Genomic DNA, 21702 nt, shown 5'->3' with positions numbered 1-21702 from the left:
TGCTATGTACAAGTTACCAGATATTGCTGTAATTATTTATTACCTAAATTCACAAAGGATGGAATTATATAAAACAATGACATTTTTGTTGAATACATCTTTTATTCCCCTAACCCCATCATACAAGTGTGTGTGTATTGAACACACACACACACACACACACACACACACACACACACACACAGCCGCCATCTGGATTGCAGTTGGATGGTTGGTCGTGATGATTTACTTTGTTCATAGGGTTACAGTGTGGCCTGTGCTTTTTCCAGAGTATCTGGCACTGCTTCCATAGTGGTTGACTTGTTCCTTTGATTTGGTTCATCTAATTGGAAAAAAGTCTTAACTAAAAAATTATTTTGTAATAGAAGTTGCATATTTTTTCTCTTCTTCCAGGAGAACCTAAAAATGTTGCTACCTGTTGCTAATGCCTGGCACATCTTGATGTAAATAAGATACTTGAATACAGTAATATAGAATTTGTGCCTCTTAGGAGGGAATAAATAAAATTATATAACTGGCAACTGACATAAAGCTAGGCTAAATGTTTTATTCTTTTTCTTAAAGAAGTTTAAGAAGTAATCTACCCATTGAGATAGCAAATAAGTAACTCGAAATACAATCACTTGAAACAATGTTAATGGTTCTTACTTTCTTATAGTTTTCTCAAGACTATTAATCTTAATAGAGAACCAAAAGTGTCAACAGAACCTATCTCACATTGTCTTTCTACCCATTCTGATTATCAGCTTGTACCTTAATGTCCTTTTCAACTCAATGCTGATGATGCCAACTGATTTTTGAAGAACTTTAGGTTCCATCCCATACCCTGTGGTTAGATCTTCCCTTTCATAAAACTTACAGTAATTGCTACGTAAGAACCTGATGTTATTTACCTACAGTTAAGGATGATAGGGACAGGAAGGTGATTCTTTTCACTGTATATCTGTCCTTTTGTAGTTTTTGAATTTTATACCATAGTGAAAAATAAAATTCCAAAACAAAACAAAAAATTCAGTGGCAGGTAACTTAGTCAAGAGTTCATATTTAGCCTGGCAAACAGAGCTTTCTGTAGTTTAAGCCCAGTCTCCTTTTCTAAACTGTTTTTCCCATTTCTTACAAACTCTGTGTAACTGGAAAATTCACAATTCCTGAAACACCTGTTGTATTTTTCCACCTCTTGCCATGGAACATACCCTCCTCATAGAACACAGACCTCTCTATCTTTAGCTTTCGAAATTCCATTTTTTCAAGACTTGTTTTCTTTTGCAAGACTCCTTGAGTAACACAGTTAGTACTTATTTGTCCCTCATTTGTTTTCCTATGGCCTTTATTTTATACCACTCCTCTATTTTCATTTACCTAATTTATTTTATTAAATGTCTTATCCCCACCAGATGACGGAGGGCCCCAGGGTAGGTCGTATAGCCTGTATTGTACCCATAACACTGCCTTGCATTTACAGGCTCTCAATTGATATTTTTAGATTGAATGAAACATGGTTCTGAGGCTTATATGTACTCTACTGTCATTATATTTAAGTCAGTACATACTAAACCAGTCAGCTAAAGCTACCAGAATCTTGAATAAGAACTAGAATGTTGGGCTTCCCTGGTGGCGCAGTGGTTGAGAGTCCACCTGCCAATGCAGGGGACACGGGTTCGTGCCCCGGTCCGGGAAGATCCCACATGCCGCGGAGAGGCTGGGCCCATGAGCCATGGCCGCTGAGCCTGCGTGTCCAGAGCCTGTGCTCTGCAACGGGAGAGGCCACAACAGTGAGAGGCCTGCATACCACACACACACAAAAAAAAACCAAATTAGAATGTTGTTACCATGAAAAAGTTGAATTAAAACCAGAGACATTTTTAGTAGAATTTCTAAAAAAATTTAATGTTGAAATTTTTTGGCATCAGAGTAGATTTTTTTTAAGTTGTGAGAATATTTTCTGGTATCAAGTTTTTAATTTGAAAAATTATTTTTGTCTTTTCTGAACTGTTCTACATTAATGCAATGCATAACTAATTTAAACTACTTTTTTCTTCTAAGTGTCACATTATTTTTGTGTTTGTTCCTCTAGGCTACTAGTCAGTGCTTCTCAAGATGGAAAATTAATTATTTGGGATAGCTATACAACAAATAAGGTAGACTTTCTAAATCATCCTCTTACATAACCTTTTATTTGGTTTGATGTCCACCAATTCTTTCCTTTATTACTTCAAGCTTTAATTTCTTTCCAGGATAAATTTACTTCATTAATTTAAACTCAGATCCTTTCTTTAAACCTAGTGTTTGCTTTTAATATTTAACCTTTTTTTTTAAATTCCCAAGGACAACTACAGGAATATAGTTCAGTGTGTCTTATTTGAGTCCCATATTTCATACTTGAATATTAGAAGACAGTGTGCATTAGTTTTACATATAAATTATTTTTTTTAAAGGTCCCATTTCCTAATGTGATAGCGACCCTGCGATTTTTATTTTTCGTTGTGAATAAGCTAGAATGTTTTCTTTGGTCCACACTAGGCATTGATTTGTGTTTCTGGACTGCTCAGAAGATAAAGTAGATTGGAGGCAAATTACAACTTGTTTAGATCCCTTGGTGGTAAAAGCTAGTGGGTCCTCTTAATATGTTCACTGGAAGGAACCCCTGACATAGAGGTGTTGAGTGGTCGTGAAGAAGCTCCAGGAAAATGCTCACAAGTCAAATACTTCTACATTCTGTGTGCACTTATACCACTGTTTCTAGTAAAGATTTAGAAGTACTATTTTGTGAAATAAACAGTAACTTCAGCCTGGTTGAGAACTTAAAGCTAGCTAAGACACATTTGTAATATAATAGTTTTTCTGTATCAATCAGAATTGTGTCTTTCAACGGTGTTTTCCTAAAACAGAAAAATATTCTTTTAGGTTAAGTGAGAGCATAGTAATCCCACAATGTGTTGATTCTGTGTATGGGCCACTTAGCCTTTATGTTCCCATTCACAAACTTTGCTACCTGATCTGAAATACTTGGTGTTGGGTAATAAGGCATCATACAATGGTATGAGTAGATCAGTGCAAACTATTACCATTGTTTGAATTCGAGCCCAGAATATGTGTTATTAGAAGGTCATAGTTCTTTGTGGAAGAACCATTCTGTTCAACTCCAGTACTTGTATTCTTCAGTGTTATGTTAGAGGAAATTCATCTTTTGAGCACTAATGCAAAAACAAAAAAATTTATTAGGTTCTTTAACATTTACACTTAATATTTCACATGGCTGTTAGTGTTGAAATGTCCTATGTCCTTGTTCTTAAAAGAATACTTTCTGAAAAGAGCATTTAAATCCAAATGATTTGATAATAATATAGAAAATATAACACGCATTTCAGTGTGCATTAGTATTTTATTTTTTATTGTTCACTTTCTCAAACCATTTCATTCTTTATTTTACTTGGCCTATTTTTAAAGTACATTTAAATTGCAGTAATATTTGCTTCATTGTAAATAGGTTTGAAAAATTAATGACTGTTTTTGTACTCTTGACTTAGTTTTTGTGTTGTATTTGTCCTATAGATGCATGCTATTCCTTTGAGGTCCTCCTGGGTGATGACCTGTGCTTATGCTCCCTCTGGTAATTATGTTGCTTGTGGAGGACTGGACAACATCTGCTCTATATATAACTTGAAAACCAGAGAGGGAAATGTGAGAGTGAGCCGAGAGTTACCGGGTCACACAGGTGAGCATCACTACATATTGTCCTTTTCTCCTAAACCTGATTCCTCCTGAAGAATGAGCTGATCAAGGAGAAGGAGTGACAAAGTGGGATCAGTTGGCCAAAGGATGCATGTTAATCAAGTGAGAGTAGAAATTACCATGAATCTGGGAAACAGTGACTTTTTATAATTATACAAATGATGCCCATACTTCTACTTTTCTTTCAAAAATAGTATTGTTTTTAATATTGTACATCAGCTATACAACAATGAAAAAGAAAGAAAATAAATAACTCCAAAAATAGTATTGTTTTTGTAAAAATTATAAATTTATTGTGAAAAATTCAAACAATAATGAAAAATACAAAAAGAAAGCAAATATAATTTTCTGTATTCCTTGCAAACCTATAACAATTATGGGATTTTGGTGCTTAATTATGTAATTGAAAGTGTGTATCAAGATACATTTATGAAGTATTTTTCACTATGTGATAGTGCATTGCTTTATTTGCCAATGTGCACACTGTAGTTCAACAATATAGTATTTGGTTAGAAGTGTTAATTAGGAATTTATCACCACTCACCAGGTTTCAGCCTCTCTGGATTTTTGGAAGTACTATTTGGCTGTGCTTTTTACACAATCTCAATAATGGTATTGTTCCTGCAATTTCCATATTTTGAAGCACAGGTGAATTCTGAGCATTTGAGTGCCACCTTTCCTTCCCTGAAGTTTTTAAACTATTTCTCCAAGGTACTTACCCTACTCTGCTATAGATTATAATAGATATTTGTATTAAGGAGTACCTTTCTCTTAGGTAACTGTAGTAGGTGGAAAGGACTGTGTCTTTTACTCAAGTTTGTAACTTTCAGAGTCATCAACACAGTAAATACCTAAGAGAGTTTGTTGATAAAATTCAGTTGCAGGCAGCATAGAGTTGGAAGTAATTAAAACTAGAACTATAGATTATATTAACAAACACTTGCCCAGGTATTATTTTTTTTTAAAATATATATTACTATTTCATATGGTAATTGAATTAATCAGTGATAACCTAACATTTGTTATTCTCTATGCTGTAGGCTACTTGTCCTGCTGTCGCTTTTTAGATGACAGCCAAATTGTTACAAGTTCAGGAGATACAACTTGGTAAGTTTCTTCCAGAAGATTACTGATTTTGAGGTTGAGGATGGTAGTAGGAACTAATGTAAGAAGAGAGGACAGTCATTAATTATTTCTATTTTTAATTATAGTGCTTTATGGGACATCGAAACTGCCCAGCAGACCACTACATTCACTGGGCATTCTGGAGATGTGATGAGTCTTTCTCTGAGTCCTGACATGAGGACTTTTGTTTCTGGTGCTTGTGATGCCTCTTCAAAATTATGGGATATTCGAGATGGAATGTGTAGACAGTCTTTCACTGGCCATGTGTCGGATATTAATGCTGTCAGTGTAAGTGAAGAGCATTTCTAAGGAAAATGTATTGTGCATATAAAGTGTTGAACTCTATAGTATGATTTTAACAACAAATTCCCTTCAAGGATTCTTATAAATATTATGCTTTTATAACATTTAACCCCCAAATAACAAGGGTTTGATTTTTAAAAGTGGAAAGGTTTTAATCCATAGGCCTAGGTCCTTATTTGCAGGTAAACAGGAATAAGTTGTTTTTTTTTTTTTTCCAGATTTAGAGGGATAGATCATCTTGAGCAAACAAGCAGATCATGAGTATCAACAGTGTGTTCAGAGGAGAACAAAGTCCCATATCTCTGGGGTCAAGGGAACAACCCAAAGAGAGATAGTCAGGAAGACAGAGGCAGCTGTTTAGTGTAGAGAGTATAGCTTTTGAAGTCAGCAAACTCTGGATCTTATTTCTGCTGGGAACCAGCTGTGTGAGATCAGGTGGGCTACTTAACCTCTGTGAGCTACACATTCCTCAGCAGGAATAGTGCGGCCTACATTAAAGAATAATGTGAAGACTAAATGAAACTATAGACTGGATGCTCAATAAATGGTATAAATTATTTATAATCTCCTTCATATTGAAAAAAAACCCCTCAAACAGGTATCCACAAATAGATTAAGCCAGACAATAAGTACTTAGTATATACGAGAATGAACTAGTCATATGTCTTTATAAATTAAAACTAAAGTGGCATTTTGAATGACAATCAAAATGATTTATCAAACAGTCAGAATTGAGGGGAGGGATATTAAGAGGAGGTGGGATACTACTTAGGTAAATTGTCCTATGCGGATCAGATGCCAAAATGTTTAGATATGACTAGAATTTCCTAAAGTACTGTAATTGCAAGTGTTTATGGGTATAAGATACACTCTAATTTTGCAAGAAGATATTTTTTTGGGAAAAAATGGTTTTTATTTATCATGTGCATATTGAAAGTCAATTTTATATAATCTTTAGAGAATATCAGAAAATAAAGGCTTTGTTACCCCTACCCCCATTAGGCCATCCTGGTTTGAAGAGTAGAATTTTGGAATAGGCAAACACAATCCTCTCCATCTCTCATCCCACCACCTTTATCAAGTTGATGAGCTTCTCTTCTGTTCCTAGTTTGCTACAGATTTATCAGGAATGAGTGTTGAAGTTTATCAAATGTCTTTTTTTCATCTATTGAGATGATCATGTGGTTTTCCTTTTTCAGTCTGTTAAATGGTGAATTTACGTGGATTAGTTTTCAAATATTAACCCAACCCTACATTTCTAGGACAAACCTCACTTGGTTATAATTCATAATCCTTTTTAGTTATTAGTGGATTTGATTTGTTAAAGTTTTAAATTTTGCATCCATATTGATAAGTTATTATATGATTTTTCATTTCTTGAAATGTTTTTTTCTGATTTTGAAAGGGTTCCCTTTTCTCCACATCCTCTTCAGCATTTATCATTTGTAGATTTTTTGATGATGGCCATTCTGACCAGTGTGAGATGATACCTCACTGTAGTTTTGATTTGCATTTCTCTGATAATTAGTGATGTTGAGCCATCTGTATGTCTTCTTTGGAGAAATGTCTGTTTATATCTTCTGCCCGTTTTTTGATTGGGTTTTTTTTTTTTTTTTTTGATATTGAGCTGCATGAGCTGTTTTGGAGATTAATCCCTTGTCAGTCGCATCATTTGCAGATATTTTATGCCATTCTATAGGTTATCTTTTTGTTTTGTTAATATTTATTTATTTATTTTCTTTATTTTTTTGGCTGTGTTGGGTCTTAGTTGAGGCATGCAGGATCTTTCATTGTGGCACAGCCTCTTTGTTGTGGTGCGTGGGCTTCTCTCTAGTTGTGACATGTGGATTTTCTCTCTCTGGTTGTGGCACATGGGCTCCAGGGCACATGGGCTCTGTAGTTGCGGTACGTGGGCTCTCTCATCAAGGCGCACGAGCTCAGTGGTTGTGGTGCATGGGCTTAGTTGCCCTGCAGCATATGGAATCTTACTTCCCCGACCAGGAATTGAACCCACGTCCCCTGCATTGGAAGGCAGATTCTTTACCACTGGACTGCCAGGGAAGTCCCTGTCTTTTTGTTTTGTTTATGGTTTCCTTTGCTGTGCAAAAGCTTTTAAATTTGATTATTTGATTTGTTTATTTTTGCTTTTATTTCCATTAGTCTAGGAAAGGATCCAAGAAGATATTGCTGCAATTTATGTCAAAGGGTGTTCTGCCTATGTTTTCCTCTAAGAGTTTTACAGTATCCAGTCTTATGCTGAGATCTTTAATCCATTTTGAGTTTATGTTTGTGTGTGGTGTTAGAGAATGTTCTACTTTCATTCTTTCCCATGTAGCTGTCCAGTTTTCCCAGCACCACTTATTGAAGAGACTGTCTTTTCTCCATTGTATATTCTTGCTTCCTTTGTTGTAGATTAATTGACCATAAGTGTGTAGGTTTATTTCTGGGCTTTCTATCCTGTTCCATTTATATGTGGATCAATGGAATCAAGTGTGTGTTTGTTTTTGTGCCAGTAACATACTGTTTTGATCACTGTAGCTTTGTAGTATACTCTGAGGTCAGGGTGCCTGATTCCTCCAGCTTTGTTTTTCTTTCTCAAGATTGCTTTGGCTATTGAGGGTCTTTTGTGTTTCCATACAAATTTAAAATTTTTTTGTTCTAGTTCTGTGAAAAAATTCCATCGGTAGTTTGATAGGGATTGCATTGAATCTGTAGATTGCCTTGGGTAGTATACTCACTTTGACAATATTGATTCTTCCAATTCAAGAACATGGTATAAGATTTCCTTTTTTATGGCTGAGTAATATTCCATTGTCTGTATGTATATGTGTGTGTCTGTGTGTGTATGTGTATATCTCACATCTTCTTTATCCATTCTTCTATCAATGGACAGTGAGGTTGCTTCCAGATCTTGGCTATTCTAAACAATGCTGCATTGAACATGGTGCATGTATATCTTCTGCAATTAGTGTTTTTGTTTTCTTGAGGTAAATACACAGGTGGAATTGCTGGATCATATGGTAGTTCTATTTTTAATTTTTTGAGGAACCTACATACTGTTTTCCATAGTGACTACACCAGTTTACATTCCCACCAACAACATATGACGGATATTTTCTCCACATCCTTGCCAACACTTGTTATTTGTTGTCTTTTTGATAATAACCATTTTGACAGGTGTGAGGTGCTGTCTCATTGTGGTTTTCATTTGCATTTCCTTGATGATTAGTGATGTTGAGCATCTTTTCGTGTGTCTATTTGCCATTTGTATGTCTTCTTTGGAAAAATGTTTATTCAGTTCCTCTGCTCATATTTTAATTGGGTTGTTTGTTTTTTTGATATTGACTTTTGTGAATTCTTTGTATGTTTTGGATATATTGTTTGCAAATATCTTCTCCCATTCAGTAGGCTGCCTTTTCCTTTTGTCAGTAGTTTTCTTCACCGTGCAAAAGCTCTTTCTAGTTTGATGTAGTCCCATTTGTTTATTTTTGCTTTTCCTTGCCTGAGGAGACAGATCCAAAAAAAAAAAATACTGCTAAGACCAGTGTCAAAGAGCATACTGCCTGGGAACTCCCCAGTGGTCTTGTGGTTAGGACTTTGCACTTTCACTGCTGAGGGGGGCCTGGGTTTGATCCCTGGTCAGGGAACTAAGATCCCACAAGCTGTGCAACGTGGCCAAAAAAAAAAAAACGCATACTGCTTGTGTTTTCTTCTAGGAGTTTTATGATTTCAGGTCTTACGTGTAAGTATTTAATCCATTTTGAGTTTATTTTTATATATGGTGTGAGAAAGTCATCCAGTTTGATGCTTTTGCATCTAGCTGACCAGTTTTCCTGACACCATTTATTGAAGAGGCTGTCTTTTCCTCATTTTCTATTCTTGCCTCCTTTGTTGTTGACTGTTTGTGCATGGGTTTATTTCTGGGCTTTCTATTCTGTTCCATTGATCTATGAGTCTGTTTTAGTGTCAGTAACATACTGTTTTGATTACTATAGCTTTGACTACAAAGCTATAAGTTTGAAATCAGGGAGAGTGATACCTCCAAAAAATTGCTTTATATTTTTTAAAAAGTAAACAATATTAGAGGGCAAATGACAAACTATGAAATATTTGCCACAAAGAAAACAAATTTATATTCTTCATTTTGTTCCTACACATTAGCAGGTACTAACAGAGTAATACAGATGACCAATAGATATATGAAGTGATTTCCTCTTTGTATAAAGTGTTGAGTAGTGCCACAGTATCTGAGAAAGGGGATTCACAAACTAACAATGCATAGTTTTCTTTACTACTAGCTTAACTTTATAACCTAGCCTAACTGGATGATTTTTGTTCTCTTTTATAAAATTTTTCCTATTTATTTCTCATAATGAGATTATTGGAACATTTAAGAGTATACATACATATATAAATTCTATAAATAGTAATATTTGATTTAAACATTTTAGTAAGACATATGGAGGACCAGAGTCAGGATGTTTTGAGTACTTGCTTTGTGCTGAACAGTGGGTTATGGGTACTTTGCATGTGTTATTTCATTCAGCCCTAATCAACACACTAAATTCTGAAACTAAGACTCAAGTGTTTAAGAATCTTTAGTGCCTAACATCATTCACCTGGTAAGAAGCCAAGTTGGAATTTGAATCTAGGTGTGTCTTACCCCAGAGGCTATTATTACACTGCTTCACATAATTTTTGTGTACTTCTGTGGAATAAATGTTTGTTGCTTTTCTTTCTAGTTTTTCCCAAATGGATATGCCTTTGCCACTGGCTCTGATGATGCTACTTGCCGGCTCTTTGACCTTCGTGCAGACCAAGAGTTATTATTGTATTCTCATGACAATATCATCTGTGGGATCACTTCTGTAGCCTTCTCAAAAAGTGGGCGTCTCCTGTTAGCTGGGTATGATGACTTCAATTGTAACGTATGGGACACACTAAAAGGAGATCGTGCAGGTTAGTAAATAAGTACACATTAGGTTTTGATTTTGTCAGGAAATGTGAAAAGGTTCCCATCGGTTGTTTCTGGGGCCCCCATGGACACTCTGGGGAATGGCAAGATGGCAGTTCTCATTCATGATCATTGTTGATCTTTGAGTGCAGTTACAGTCCATAAACCATATTTATGTTTCTGTTTTCTGAAGAGTAATATCTTATTCTGTATTTTCTTGTTTGGTAAGTTTTGACATAAAGATGAATAGTGAATATAATTTAGTATGGTCTTTTCCAAATTACAGTTCTCTTATAACCTGACAGGAAACATGGATCTTCTTTTTGGCTTAGATCTTGTATGGGACAAGACATGGAACCATTGTCTCCCCTTAACCCCGAACTCTGTGTTCCCCCCTGCAGCTTCCAGAATATTAGCATCAAGTCGTACTGGGGACTGTCATTAATAACAAATTACACAGAGTGACTTAAAATTTTTTTAAAAATCAAAATTATACTCAAGGAATCAAATAGGTCTACATGGCTTGTTACCAAAACACAGCAGTCCTCTGACCCCAGCCCATGTTCTCTGCTCCCAGTGGTAGCTACTTTTTTTTTTTTTTTTTTTGCGGTACGCCGGCCTCTCACTGTTGTGGCCTCTCCCGTTGCGGAGCACAGGCTCCGGACGCGCAGGCTGACGGGCCCAGCTGCTCCGCGGCATGTGGGATCCTCCCAGACCAGGGCACGAACCCGTGTCCCCTGCATTGGCAGGCGGACTCTCAACCACTGTGCCACCAGGGAAGCCCGGTAGCTACTTTTAAGTATTTACTTTTATATCTTTAAAGAACATCCTGTATTGATTTCTTTTTTCTTTTTTTTTACTTTTAGGCATTATCTGTTGAGGGTTTGGTTTCAACATCCCTCCTCCCACCACAGCTTCCATCTTCCAGTTTTTCCCATGTAGTGAATTTTGTTTAGAACATCAGTGTTTATTACACAATTATGAATTTTTAAACAGTACTTACTGCCAAGCAGTGAGGTATATGCTGTGACTTCTTTTACTGTGCTGCTTTTGAATATTCTCTAGGGTCAAATTAATTTTTTGGCTTACATTCTTAGTTTTGATGTATTTCTCACTAATTAATCTTCAAACTTTTTGCAAGTTTTGATATGTTTGGGAGTAGATCCATTTTCATCCCTCATTCTGGGCATTCAGTGGACCTTTTCAACCTGGAAACAAACGTATACCCTGTAGTACTGGGAAGTTTAGGAGGCTTATTTAATTGGTTGTACTTTTTTCTCCATTATCATTCTGTTTGTAGAACTCCCATTATTCTTTCATTGATTGATTGATTGATTGATGGCTGCACTGGGTCTTCGTTACTGCGCACAGGCTTTTTCTAGTCGTGGTGAGCAGGGGCTACTCTTTGTTGCAGTGCACAGGCTTCTCATTGTGGTGTCTTCTCATTGTGGAGCACAGGCTCTAGGCATGTGGGCTTCAGTAGTTGCAGCACACAGGCTCAGTAGTTGTGGCTCATGGGCTCTAGAGTGCAGGCTCAGTAGTTGTGGCGCAAGGGCTTAGTTGCTCCACAGCATGTGGGATCTTCCCGGACCATGGCTTGAACCTGTGTCCCCTGTATTGGCAGGCGGATTCTTAACCACTGCGCCACCAGGGAAGCCCAGAACTCCCATTATTCTGATGTTGGACTTCTTGGACTTTCTTATTAGTTTCTCTCATATTTTCCATCTGTCTTTCTTTGCTCCATGTTCTGGGAGAAATCCTTGCCTTTTCTTTCTATGAACCTTCTGTTAAGCTTTGGTTTTCCATTTTTGCTACCATCTTTTTGAGAGTTTTTTTTTTAGGGCCCCCATTCTTTTTTTCATGAATAAAAATCTTTTGTTTTTCTGGGGTCATTAATGAAAGGCTTTTTTTAATGTTGGGGGTAGGAGTTTATTAATTAATTTATTTCTTTTTGCTGTGTTGGGTCTTCGTTTCTGTGTGAGAGCTTTCTCTAGTTGTGGCAAGCGGGAGCCACTCTTCATCACGGTGCGCGGGCCTCTCACTATCGCGGCGTTTCTTGTTGCGGAGCACAGACTCCAGACGCACAGGCTCAGTAGTTATGCTCACGGGCCTAGTTGCTCTGCGGCATGTGGGATCCTCCCAGACCAGGGCTCGAACCCGTGTCCCCTGCATTAGCAGGCAGATTCTCAACCACTGTGCCACCAGGGAAGCCCCTGAAAGCCTTTTTTGAAGTTTTCTTCTATAAGCATAACCTTTTGTTTTCCAAGTTGTCTTTTTCCCCCCTTCTTTCTTTTTTTTTTTTGGTTTTTTGTTTTTGTTTTTGTGGTCCGCGGGCCTCTCCTGTTGCGGAGCACGGGCTCCGGACGCGCAGGCTCAGCGGCCATGGCCCACGGGCCCAGCCGCTCCGTGGCATGTGGGATCTTCCTGGACCGGGGCACGAACCCGTGTCCCCTGCATCGGCAGGCGGACTCTCAACCACTGCACCACCAGGGAAGCCCTCCCCCCTTCTTTCTTATTTTTTCAGTCTCCTATTATATTTCCTTAAAACTCTGATGATTCTTAGCCTCTTATTTATCCTTAACAGTGAGGCACTAAAACTGTTTGAAAGCCCTCTGCACATGGTTGGGGTGTACTGACTGTAGGCCTCACTGAACAGTGATCTGGCCAGGCTTTCATTGGGGAACCTCTGATATATCTTATGGCCTTTTTTCCCTTGGGCCAGCTGTCTTCTCTGAGGTGGATTGTTCCATTTTTCTACCTGAAGTATATAAGTGGACTGAGAGTTTGCGGGCTGATTTCTGGGAACAAGCTGGGCTACAAGACAATTAGCAAGTAAACTTACTTATTCCCCATTTTCAGCAGTTTCACCAATCTCAACTGTGCCTATTTTCTTCTAGTTAAGAGACCCTCTTTTATTCTCTCTAGCAAATAAGTCTCTAGTTTTATGTTCTGGTGCAGGATGATAAATCATCTGACTCTGCAGAGTGAAGGAAGAGACCTGCGGAGTCTAACTGATTCCTGGACACTTTCCAGTGCAGCCTCAGTTTACCCCGTCTTTGCCCGTGTCTGGTTCCAGAGATACCTGGTTCCACTAGTATCTGACCCTTTTGGAGGTTCTGCAGTTTGCTTTTGTTTCTTGGCTTATCAGACCATTTGCTTTGAACTTAGCATTTAGGGGTCCACTAACACACTTACCAACATAAAGCTCACAAAATTTTGTTGCCACTGCTTGCTCTCATATCCTTGCTGTCCTTGTGGGTTTATGTCCTTGCCCTTTTAAACACCTATACAGTTGTTGAGGTTTCTGAGGGAGTGGAGGCAATGTCAACATTACCAGGAATAATTTTCTACAACCTCTCTTGAGACTGCAGAAAAGTTCACGGGTTAGCATTTTGCAAGTAAATTTTTGGAGATACTCTGTTTTCCAAAGCCAATTACTTTTTTGAGGTATTAGGTGTTTTGCTTGGATTGAATCAATTAATATCCATAACAAAATAAAAACATGTTTGTTTTCCATATTTTTGTAAACATATGCTTGAGTTTTAGTTTTGCTTTGCTTACAGCTGTTTGGTTTCAAGTTGACTCAACTGGATACTTTCACCTTAAAATTGAAATGTGACTCATGAATTGCTAATTCATTCTTCTTTCCAATATGACTTGGAGTATTTAGTCACAATGGTCATTTTTTGTTATTTCAACCCATAATGGTAAATTTGCCTGTTGCCAAACATTGCCATACTGAAGGTACTGCACAGAATATTAATGAGTTATACAAGATGAACTTCTGTTCCTGAGATTGGGTGAAAATGATATGCTTAATTACATATGGAGATAATGAAAACTCAAACAGTATATTAAAGAAAAAATTCTTTCTGAGAATTTGATATATTCTAATTTTTCTTTTAAATCTTTACTTTTCTCATTTTCCTCCCAAATATTTGGGAATATTTAATTTTATCCTGTGTAGTGGTCAGAAGATCAAATAGGTTAAATATACAAAAGAAAACTAAGACTAGATGACCAAAAACATTCCAGGGTTTGGTGGTTAAAGGAATAAAGTAAATAAATTATGTTGTTATTTTTGGAAGTGGTAGTATAAGTCAGCTTCATTCTCATGTTTTTGTTGTTCTGGTGGTAAAAGTTCATTGAACTTCATTTAAAATTTTGTTTTGTTGAAAATAGCATAGCTTATTGGCAAAATTTAGAAGTATCATGAACTTATTAGAGATGTGAAATAAAAGTACATGTCGAACAGATAATTTTGAACATAAGCATAATTATAGAATAATTTTTCAAAAATGAAAAACACAATTTGATGCACATATCAGAAATTCACGGAATACAAAGAATTTTATTTTACCTACATGTCCAGCTTACCCCTGGTGCTCAGTCTCTCAACTCAGGGGAACCTGTTAGCTTTTAAGTACCCTCTCAGATCTTTTATGCATACACTTGTTGAATTCTAAAACTTGCCCATTGCTAACTTTTTACTGAACTTTTTTTCAGGTGTTCTTGCTGGTCATGACAACCGTGTCAGCTGTTTAGGTGTAACTGATGATGGCATGGCTGTGGCAACAGGGTCTTGGGACAGTTTTCTTAGAATCTGGAATTAACAGCACAAATTTTCTGTTCTCCACTGATACCTGGAGAAATCAGTACTACAGCCTATAGCTGTGAAAAGAATTTACCTTATATTTGCAGGTGAAGATTTTTCTATTAAGATTATTATATACAAAAAGAAGCTTTCAGTAAACTACAAAACAAAAAAAGGTGAAAACAAGGTAAAGGTGCTTGCTGAGATCAGGACCAGTGTATTAATTTGAGGAGTTGAGCTAATTTAACCTTGATGAATTTTTGCTTGTACTGTCTAATTCTTTTTCTTTGTGTAGAACAGAATGTACACATTATAGCAGCCTATCATGTTTGAGAGTATGTGTTTGCATTTTTTAAGAACCACATTTTTAACCTTGTATACCTTAAAAAGTGTCATAGTTTTGAGTTTTGTAGTGGAGGAACCAGGCACAGTAATAGATGCAAGTGATACCATTGACGTGTGTACTGATATTTGAAGCAACTCCTCTTGTATTCCGACCATTTTGATCTAAAAGAGATCCTGGTTGCTTACTGTTTAAGAATCCTGACAGGCCTAGGTACCACTGAGGGGAGTCCTTGTGAATATCATTAGTTTCTGCTATCTTATCAATTTAAATTAGTGCTCATGTTTAGTCTTTTGAAGGGGATGTAATCTGATGGCCAGGGAGTAGAGATCTCACTCTGAAATTTTAGACATACATAAGAAACTCGTATTATATTAATTGGTAGATAGCAGTAATCACATGAGAATGGTTCTTGTTATTTTAAAAAGCTGGCTATCATCAAATGACATTTAGGTAGCATTCGAAATAGCTGGGCTTTCCTATTGATTTCATATTCTAGAACTGAGTTTGTAAGGTGCACTCATTTCAGAAGATTGATGACCATTTGGACTGTCCTTGCATCTGAAGTTTTCCCAGTGTTCTCCATCAATGTGTATCTAGGTAGGAAAAATATTGTGATGACATTATGTTTTTGAAAGAAGTATAAAATCGAACCAATCACCAGGTCTGACTAGTTATAATCATTAAGAAGGTTGCTTTATGAATTTATGTTCACATAATATAAAATCTGAATTGATGTTATCTCTCTGTGCCTTCAAAAATTTAAAAAGCAGACATTCAAGCTTTTTGATCTTCTATAATATTTCCTCCCATTAGCACAAAATATTGGTTTCTAAGTGGTTTTGTTTCAAAGGATACCAAGATCAAAGTGACCCCCACTTTAAAGCCAAAAGAAGATTCTAAGAGCAGTTCTGGAAGGGGTCAGAGGAAAATACTAAGCAATTCCTCTGCTTATCAGTGATATAATGTATTACTAGAACGGGCCCCCTTGAACTTAAACAGAGATCCTTCCTTGCCCCTTGGATTTCTCTCTTAAAAATAATCTAAATGCTTGACAGTAGAAGATTGTTAGTCTTCTTTGATGGTAAAGTCGTGGGGTTTTTCTGATGTAGAAGTGCATTGTGTTTTGTAACTTAGTAAACTGTCAGTAACTGTTGAGATAGGTCTGTTAACTTTTGACCACCTGTAACCCTAACCTAAATACTCCCAAATTTTACTTGTAAATTTTCATTTTTATATTGTGGATGTGCTAATAAGCATATCAACCATAATGAAATCAGTAACTGTTTTAAGATTCTAAAAAGAATAAAATGGGAAAAGGAAGATTAAGATATAGGACCAAAAAAACAGACTGTTGTAGATGGCAGGCATGAATGTATATTTATATACACATTCAAGATTTCTGTGAACTTTAGCTGTTAATGTTTGTGGACTATTTATATCACTTCATAAAAGAGCAGCTCTTTGAGATAAGGCAAGAATACTTCAAAGGGACATATTCATTTCCAAAAATAGACAGGGGTGAGGGTTTACCATGTAGTTCAGCAATTTATTCCAAAATCCTCTTCAGGAAAGCACTTCTACCATGTGCAAAATAGCCTTATATATATAAAGAGAGTACCTCTACTTTGAAAGTGGTTCTAGTAACAAGATACTTTAGTCAGAGGCACACAGACTATAAGAAGTCTGTGGTCTTCGGAATGTTAATAAGTGATTTAATGTTATTAAAATTTTTGTAGATAGTTAAAAAGCAATTCCCGTAATTAAATATGTATTAGGCAACTGAAAACTAACCACTACTGCGGCTCTTATGACCGTATTTTACATATGACCGAATGGTGACCTCATTGCCACATTAACTTACTACTTAAACTTTTGTTAGTGATATGGGTTCCAGTTGCTGAACACTTACTTACAGTTTGAGTTCATCTGCTCGTCAAATTCTTTTGTGCATAAGAACTTCCTAAAATCAGTATAATTTGTAGAAGCACAGTACAGTTTGAATCCCAGTTTTTCAAAACTTAAAAAAAAAATATGGCCCAAAGTAGTTTTAAGGAATTTTATCAATATTGCAGTTCTGGTGCCTGATTTTTTTTTTACTGAAGAAACCTTTAAACGTCATGTGCCTCAGTTAGGTTTATTTGTAGAGTCTTTAATCACTTCATAAAGAACAGTTTTTTTTAAGATGTGGCAAGAATATTTTAAAGGCACATATTCTTTTCTAAAACAAAGTGGAGTGATTGCCATGTGCTTCAGCAAATCATCCCATAAACATGCTCAAGAAAGCACTTTGTGCTCTCAGCAGGAACATCACCTCCACTTTGATGGACAGGCCTCATTTTTGGCAGCTATGCTATCAGAGATTTAGACTAAATATCCAAGATCCCTCCCTAGCTCAGATTTTTATAGTTGAGTCTGTAACAGCATATTGAATTCCATCTTCAGAGAGGCAAAGATTTAGGCTTAATATTTCATGAAATACTTAAGTAGAGAGCCTAGTAAGCAATCTCCTTATTTTAATTTAGACTCAGTTGAACTGATTAGTACTGCATGATGATAGTAAACTAGTTTCCTAGACATAACGGAGGTAGGTGCTTCTGGGATATGTTAAGTAATTTTAAAGTTAACATATTGAAAGAGAAATGGATCTTGGCTTCTCCAGGTGACAAAGTGAAATTTTTATTGTTGCCAAAAAAAAAAATACCATGCCAATATTATATAACTAACCTTCTCCAACACTTTTGATGTCTTAGATTTAGTAATATTAAGACTTTAAAAAATGAAGACATTCAGGGAAATTTATGCTTGATCATTAGTGAATGTCTCACAGTTTAAAGTATAACAGTTGAATACTTGTGGCTTACCTGTTGATGTGTTTAAACGTTAATGGAAAGTGATTAAACAATCTCCCAAATGGACCTATGATTTGAGTAATAAAGATGTTCTTTCTAAAATCTTCACAGTTTGAGTCAGACTTAAAAACATTTTAAAAGTAAGTACTATGTTCAGTTTCTAATTTCCCTTTTGCCACTGTGGAAAGCAAAATTTTAAAGTGTTTCTTACCTCCTGTTAGAATTTTTAAAACACCCACCAGTCAGACTATCTTATGAGAAATGGTAGCACAGTGAATAAAATCGGTATTTTAAATTAGATTAAGTAGAATGTGAAGTACCATTCATACTTACTAGTTTTTCTCCCATTGTTCATTGTAAGTTGCCTTAAATTCAGTGCTATATTTAAAAGTATTGGTTATAATAGGTACTCAGTAAAGTGGTCTGTAGTTGAATGTCTAAGCATTGTTTTAAAAAGTAATTTATTAATCAGAATGATGGTACACCTTGTGTTTAGCAAATTTGTTTGCATGTTGATAAAATTTCCTAAGTCTTTTTTCTTAAATCCAATTGATCCTACAAAATAGTTGATTAATGCAGCATATGAAAAAGCTGGTTATATGTTTCAACTGGTGTTAAATGTGCCTGACAAAATCTTACATCATACAGTATTTTTTAATTAATAGAACTTCAGTGATATACTTGGTAGATATTTCAAGCCTTTTCTGTGTCTTACACAATGGTGCTCTATCCTATTGTTTTCTCTTTTCAAAGAAGCATCTGAACACTTGCATTTGCGTATTCTTATCCAAAGGCATTCACGTCTAAGTGGGTTTTTTAAGTTGATTAAAATGTTTTTCTTCACCTAGAATGGTTTCTACAACAGCTGTGGCCAACTGAATCTGAATGTCAGTAGTCTGTGGGAAAGGTGAATGTATTAGATTAAAGCTCTTAGAAAAAAGCTTTAAACCAAACTATGGACTTGTATCATGACTTAACAGTATTCTTGAATCTTTCTTGCAGTAATTCGTTCCTTTAGTTGTACAGTAGCTCTGTGAAATAATGTTGCTGTGAATTGATACTGTAATCAATAAAGTGCTTTTAACAGATTTCATGTAGCATGTTTTGATTTTTAGTAGAATTACTTTTAAGTCCCAGAACGAAACTCCAAGCCCTATAGTTCATGTTCAGTTCTAATTCCTTTATCTAAACATTGGTAATTATTTTCTTCATGAAAAATGAATGGGCTGCTGGAAGCAAGGAGGAGACTGGAGTGCCACTGACCTATTCTGTAGTACTGTCAATGTTAGCCTACTGTTAAAAGGCCACCGATTTTCATCAAAAAGCAAAATTGTCATTTTTTTCCCTTAAAGCTCCCTTAGGAAAAAGATGAGCCGGTCTCCCCAAGATAGCCATAAAAATCATTAAAAGATTAAAACTCACTAAATGCCAGTATAAATGCTACATTTATCAACTATCAGGCAAACAAATTTTATTTTCACCTTGCATACTTCTTATAAAAAATCTAGTTTTGTATAAAAAGTTGAAGGTTACACAAAGTTTATACAAATAATCCTGCAAACATACATAGTAGACAGTCAAGTAAATGTGCAATAACTTTGAACGACAACAGCTACAATTCTTTATAATTCATGGGCTTGGTCATTGGTGCACTTATTATCCCTAAGCATAAAGGGTGGGCTTCATTATTTTAGTGTCCCATTTCCAACACTCATATTTTCAAGCTTGATCAGGCGGAACTGGATTCAAACTAGTGATGAAAAACTAAGTATAAACTTACTATACGAGAACCACTATACTGTAGTTCCCAAACTTCAGCATGCATCAGATCACCTTGAGGGCTTGTTAAACCAGAGATTGCTGGTCCCCAAACCTAGTATTTGATTCAGTAGGTCTAGGATGAGACCCAAGAATGTAATTCTTACAACTTCCCTAGTGTACTGCTACTGTTGACTGAGGGACTAAACTGTGAGAACCACTGTACTATACTAATGAGGTGATACCAAACCACTATGCTATTTCAAAAGTTCAAGTATAAAGATCAAGGCAAAAAAAAAAAAAAAAAAAATTAAAGCCTTGAAATTGTAGACTTAATTAGCAGTACCCAGTCTTAGACATGTTTTTCATGTTGCAATTGTTACTTAATCCTACTTCTTGGTGGCTTGTATCATTTTTTGGTTATAAAGCAACAATATTAGCCATAAATGAATATTTATTTGGATTTGAATATTGTATTCTAATATCTGATTTGCATAAAAAATTTTGAAAGGCTTCTATGGCCTAAATAATGTTAATTTCTCCTTAAAATATCCTGGAAAACAGTGTTGCACCTGTTGTGAAAAGACTGAATAGCATCCAGGAGCCTTAAAGGCACAGAAAAAGAAGTACTGAGTATTAAAGGAAAAAAAAGCATGAAAGGTTATCCCTCCCATGGTAAAGCAGCATAAACTTACTGGCCAAATGTGCTGTGTCTTCTGGGATTGTGCCTTTCTAACAAGCATCTAGGTGATGCTGATTTGGTGGTCCTCAAAACTACGTTTTGTGTAGCAAACCCTTAGAATGTCAGTTTTTTAATGTTTCCATGTAAGTAAGTTTTCTATTAGTTTTTAACAGAAACAAACAATACTTGAACTCATAAACATTTCATTAAGGTAAAAAACGTAATAATTTTTAACCGTAATAATTTTTAACCGTGACCTGTCAAATTGATACAATTAATGTTTAAAAGCCACCCCGGGGGACAACCCAGCAGTATCCTTGGCAAATACTTTCTAAAGAACAGCATTTGTACATGACTGTAGCCACCCAAAATTCAGATCTCCCACATCTCTGGCTATTTTTATCACTTCAAACTTAACTCTTAAAACTGAGAAAGCTTTCCTTACTGGAATCAGAGTTGAGGCTGGAAGTGTTTCCTGAGAAACATGAGAAAACTATATAGACCCAAATACCTTTATAAGGACTCTATAATAACAAACCCATAAAGTGTTTTACATCAATTTTAATGGGAATAAAAGGGAGTAAAAACAGCATTATTTATTAGTGGTTTACATACCTGTCAGGATGGCAAAAGTGATTGTAACCTGCATAAATAATACACTCAAGAACATTCCACACTCCTTTGTGGTTAGAGCAATGCAGTTTATAGAACAAAAATGTGACTATTCCCACTGAAATAGGCATCAAAAATTCGTTTTGAGAAAGAAGATGAAAGGAGCATTCTCTAACTCCTGGATGCCAGGAAGCAGAGTTTTTCAGAATCAAAAACAAAGAGAGCCCTAATTAAGAGCAAGGCCCCACCCCTCAGGGGTCAGAGAGTTGGTTCTTTAAACTAATTCATCATTTTCACCTATCAAAGGATTTTTCTTTACCCAAAATTAAAACTAAAGAGACATCACAACACTTTTCAGAAATACACACACCCTGAGATAGATCAACACCAGGATCTACTCATGGATTTGCCATTTAGGTATAATTAGTATAATTCATATTTAAAGTCACTTCATAAAAATAACTGTCCCAATCTTCCAAGTTCCATCTTCTATCATGATCACCAAAGCAATCTCTATTGTTAAGATTCTTCTTCATTGCTTGAATGTAGAAACTGCTTAGTAAAATTCTCCAGCTCGTTTTCAAGTTGAACAGCTTTATTTCTAATTTTTAAAAAATGAATAAAACACCAATCTAATTATCATAAAGGTCAATGAGAAAAAATGCATCCCATGCAAATCTTAAAAAAAAAATCACTAGCTAGCTGTTGCTACATTTCTCCGAACTCAGATCTTCAACTCTTTTTAAA

General features: G+C 35.9%; 2 protein-coding genes across 4 annotated transcripts in view; one reads left to right on the top strand and one right to left on the bottom strand.

Moving 5' to 3' along the window:
• GNB4 (G protein subunit beta 4) overlaps positions 1 to 18995 on the top strand; it is a 61857-nt gene extending 42862 nt beyond the window's left edge. For 2 of the 3 annotated variants that reach the window (XM_067034056.1, XM_067034057.1), the window contains 6 exons: positions 2075 to 2138; positions 3553 to 3715; positions 4773 to 4839; positions 4944 to 5145; positions 9903 to 10119; positions 14621 to 18990. In XM_067034056.1, coding sequence (XP_066890157.1) covers positions 2075 to 2138; positions 3553 to 3715; positions 4773 to 4839; positions 4944 to 5145; positions 9903 to 10119; positions 14621 to 14727 — 820 coding nt within the window. In that variant the 3' untranslated portion in view covers positions 14728 to 18990. Of the gene's footprint in view, positions 1 to 2074; positions 2139 to 3552; positions 3716 to 4772; positions 4840 to 4943; positions 5146 to 9902; positions 10120 to 14620 lie in introns of all 3 variants that reach the window. The other variant, XM_059064593.2, reaches the window with a different exon arrangement.
• Positions 18996 to 19348: 353 nt separating this feature from the next.
• Positions 19349 to 21702, bottom strand: part of MFN1 (mitofusin 1) — a 35437-nt gene continuing 33083 nt past the window's right edge. Inside the window, exon 18 of the mRNA XM_059064579.2 lies at positions 19349 to 21556. Coding sequence (XP_058920562.1) covers positions 21475 to 21556 — 82 coding nt within the window. The 3' untranslated portion in view covers positions 19349 to 21474. The remainder of the gene's footprint in view (positions 21557 to 21702) is intronic.

This window comes from Kogia breviceps, chromosome 5 (assembly GCF_026419965.1).
Source record: "Kogia breviceps isolate mKogBre1 chromosome 5, mKogBre1 haplotype 1, whole genome shotgun sequence".
NCBI classification, from domain to species: Eukaryota; Metazoa; Chordata; class Mammalia; order Artiodactyla; family Physeteridae; genus Kogia; species Kogia breviceps.
This window is presented reverse-complemented; position numbering and strand designations above follow the sequence as displayed.